At 59.2% G+C, this 3,000-nt stretch overlaps 1 protein-coding gene across 1 annotated transcript; it reads right to left on the reverse strand.

Moving 5' to 3' along the window:
• Positions 1–1,708: 1,708 nt before the first annotated feature.
• Positions 1,709–2,964, reverse strand: ETH_00003075 (uncharacterized protein; the record flags this gene model as incomplete). Its single annotated transcript, XM_013378970.1, has 4 exons — positions 1,709–2,065; positions 2,336–2,429; positions 2,674–2,819; positions 2,914–2,964. 4 exons carry the CDS (start codon positions 2,962–2,964, stop codon positions 1,709–1,711), a joined length of 648 nt encoding a protein of 215 aa, XP_013234424.1.
• Between the last annotated feature and the right edge of the window lie 36 nt (positions 2,965–3,000).

Below are 3,000 nucleotides of genomic sequence, written 5' to 3' on the forward strand. Positions count from 1 at the left end.
CGCTGCTGCAGCAGCTGCGGCTCGCGCTTTGGTGAAGCGTACAGAGCGTGTGCATGGGTCACTGCTGTAGGTGCTGCTGCTGCTGCTGCCGCTGCTGAGGCTGCTGCCTCTGCCGCTGCTGCTGCTGCTGCTGTTCTGCCGCCGTTTTGCTGCCCTTGCTGCTGCTGCACCCCAGCTGAGGCGCCGCCTGCGCGCCCGCAGCAGTCCTGCTGCTTCACACCCTGATGTGCTGCTGTGGCGCTGCAGCAGCAGCAGCTGCAGCTGCAGCTGCTGCTGCTGCTGCTGCTGCAGCCAAAAGGGACGTCAACTGGTGCACGGAGGAGCTGCTGTTCCCCTCCAAGCCTGGGGCTGTGCAAAGGCGGGGGCCCCCAGGGGGCCCTTTTATGTAGGAGCAGCAGACTGGTTGCAGTTGCTGCTGCGCTGCTGCTGCAGCTGCTGCTGCAGCTGCTGCTGCAGCTGCTGATGCTTCTGCTGCGCTCTCGCTGCTCCTCTGCTGCTGCTGTATGAGGCAAAAAGAAAGACAGCGTGTGTCTCTTGAGGAACCTTGCGTATTGGGCTTTCCCCGGAGGGTACGCGGCAGCTGCCTGCTGCTGCTGCTGCTGCTGCCTCTGCTGCTGCTGCTGCTCTTACGCCGCCGCGAGCTTGGCAGCAGCGACTTGTTGCTGCTGCTGCTGCAATGTGATAGCCAAAAAATTATAAAGGGTTTGCTGCTGCGGGGCCCCCGTGGTCGGCAGCCCCCCACACTACAGCAGCAGCAGCTGCTGCTGCAGCCTCTTCGGGGGTTGGGGGCCCCTGCTTTGCGTCTTTTGCAGCTTTTTTCCCGATTTTTTCGGCCTTATTTAAACTTATTTAATTAAGTTAGATGGTGAAATGGAAGTAAGCATGCAAAAGGGGAATCCGGGAGCCCCCGGAGGCTCCCTGGCCGCTGCTGTTTCGTTGCGTGCGCTGGCTGTTTGCGGCTCTCACTCTCTGCTGCAGCTGCGCCTTTTCTCCTTCTTTTCGTGTTTTTCTGTTTTAAATTTACTAATTTTAATGCTTCTTGAGTGCGTTTTGGCTCTGCAGCAGCGGCTGCTGCAGCGGCGCAGCCGCTGCTGCAGCAAGGCAGGCTGCTGCGACCGCTGTAGCACCGGCTGCAACAGCAGCAGCAACACATCTGCTGCTGCTGCTGAGCCAATTGGGCCCACGGGCTCTCTCTGGCGTTGCTGTAGGCTGGCCTCTGTAGCTGCTGCAGCGGGGGCTCTTGCAGCGCCCCAAACCCTAAGCCCTAAACCCTAATCTGGGGGCTGCGCGCACGTGAGACAAACCCTAAACCCTAGGCCTCGCGGCTCGCGGCAAAACTTGAGCCCTATGGGCGCGGTGTCTAGCTAGGGTTTAGGGTTTAAGATGTAGGGTTTAGGGTTTAGGGTCTAGGGTTTAGGTCTCGCTGTAGGCTCTTTGAGTGTGCTGCTGTCGAAGCAAATGAAGAAAGGCGGAGGCACTCCCGCCGTGTACTTTCCTTATGGCCTGCCGCTGCTGCTGCAGTGGTACCTGCTGCTGCTGCTGCTGTGCTGCTGCTGCTGCTGCTGCGTTGAGCCGTGTTTCACGTGCTGCTGCTAGCAGCTGCTGCGCATCTACAAAGACGCATCGGCAAAAGGGGTGCAGCGAGCAGCCGCACGAGCAGCAGCAGCAGCAGCAGCAGCAGCAGCAAAAAAGGAAACGAAGTTGCTGTTCACTTCAGACCAACTTCTCCCCGTGCCTGCTGGTGCTGCTGCTTCCCGTGTTGCCGCTGAAGCTGCTGAATTTGCTCCTGTTGCTGCTCCTCTTGCTGCTGCAGCTCCTGCTGCAGCTCCTGCTGCAGCTGCACCTCCTGCTGTTGCTCCAGTTGCTGCTCCTCCTGCTTCTGTTGCAGCTCCTCACCCTGCTGCAGCTCCTGCTGCTGCTGCTGCTGTTGCTGGGAGCGCGGTGACAGACACTGCAACAGCGGATCTGCAGGTGCAACATAGTGTGCTGCTGCTGCGGAGTCCGCAGCAGCAGCAGCAGCAGCAGCAGCAGCGCTTCCCGATGAGCGTCTGCGGGCTGATCTTTGCTGCAGACAGACGCAGGCGCAGCCTCTCCCTCATAAGCCCAAACCCTCAGCAGCAGCACTAAAACCCTAAACCCTAAACCCTCAGGCAGGCGCGGGCTAGTCGCTGCTGCTTGCTGCTTCGCACGCTGCATATGAGCTTTAGGGTTTTGAATGCTGGGCTCTGGGGTTTAGGGTTTGGGGGGTTGAAATTAGGGTTTAGGGTTTGGGATTTTGAATTAGGGTTTAGGGTTTGGGATTTTGAATTAGGGTTTAGGGTTTAGCGACGCTGACTTGCTGCAGCAAAACTGCCTGGCGGCGCTCGTGCTGCAGCTGCCGCTCCCCGTAGGCTTCCCACCAGCGCTGCAGCTGCTGCAGCTGAACTTGCCTGCAACAGCAGCAGCAGCAGCAGCAGCAGCCGCAGCAGCAGCAGTCGCAGCAGCAGCAGCCGCAGCAGCTGCTACGGAGCTAGTGGGAGGAGCAGCAGCAGCAACAGCAGCAATCGTGGAGGCAGCAGCTGCTACAGAAACGCGCTACACTGCAGTAGCAGCAGCCGCTGCTGCCGCTGCTGCCGCTGCAGCAGAAGCAGCAGCAGCAACAGCAGCAGCAGCAGCAGCAGCAGCAGCACTTGCCTCTGCTCGATCTCCCGATACTTTTGCTGAAGCTGCTGCATGCGGCTGTACAGCTCGGCCTTGTGCTTCTCCTGCTGCAGCAGCAGCAGCTGCTGCTGCAGCTTTTCCTCTGTTGCTGCTGCAGCTCTTGCTGCTTCCTGTGTCTTCTGTTGCAGCTCAAACAAAGGGCTCGGATAGCACGTGCAGCTCAGCAATTAGGGTTTAGGGTTTAGGGTTTAGGGTTTAGGGTTTGGCGTCTACCTTTACTTGCTCAGACACGCGCAGAAGCTCCGAGGCCACCTCCAGCTGCATCGACACAAACCCTAAACCCTAATTCTCAAACCCTAG

The sequence above is a fragment of the Eimeria tenella genome, genomic scaffold (assembly GCF_000499545.2).
Source record: "Eimeria tenella Houghton genomic scaffold, Eth_scaff1239, whole genome shotgun sequence".
Taxonomy (NCBI): Eukaryota; Apicomplexa; class Conoidasida; order Eucoccidiorida; family Eimeriidae; genus Eimeria; species Eimeria tenella.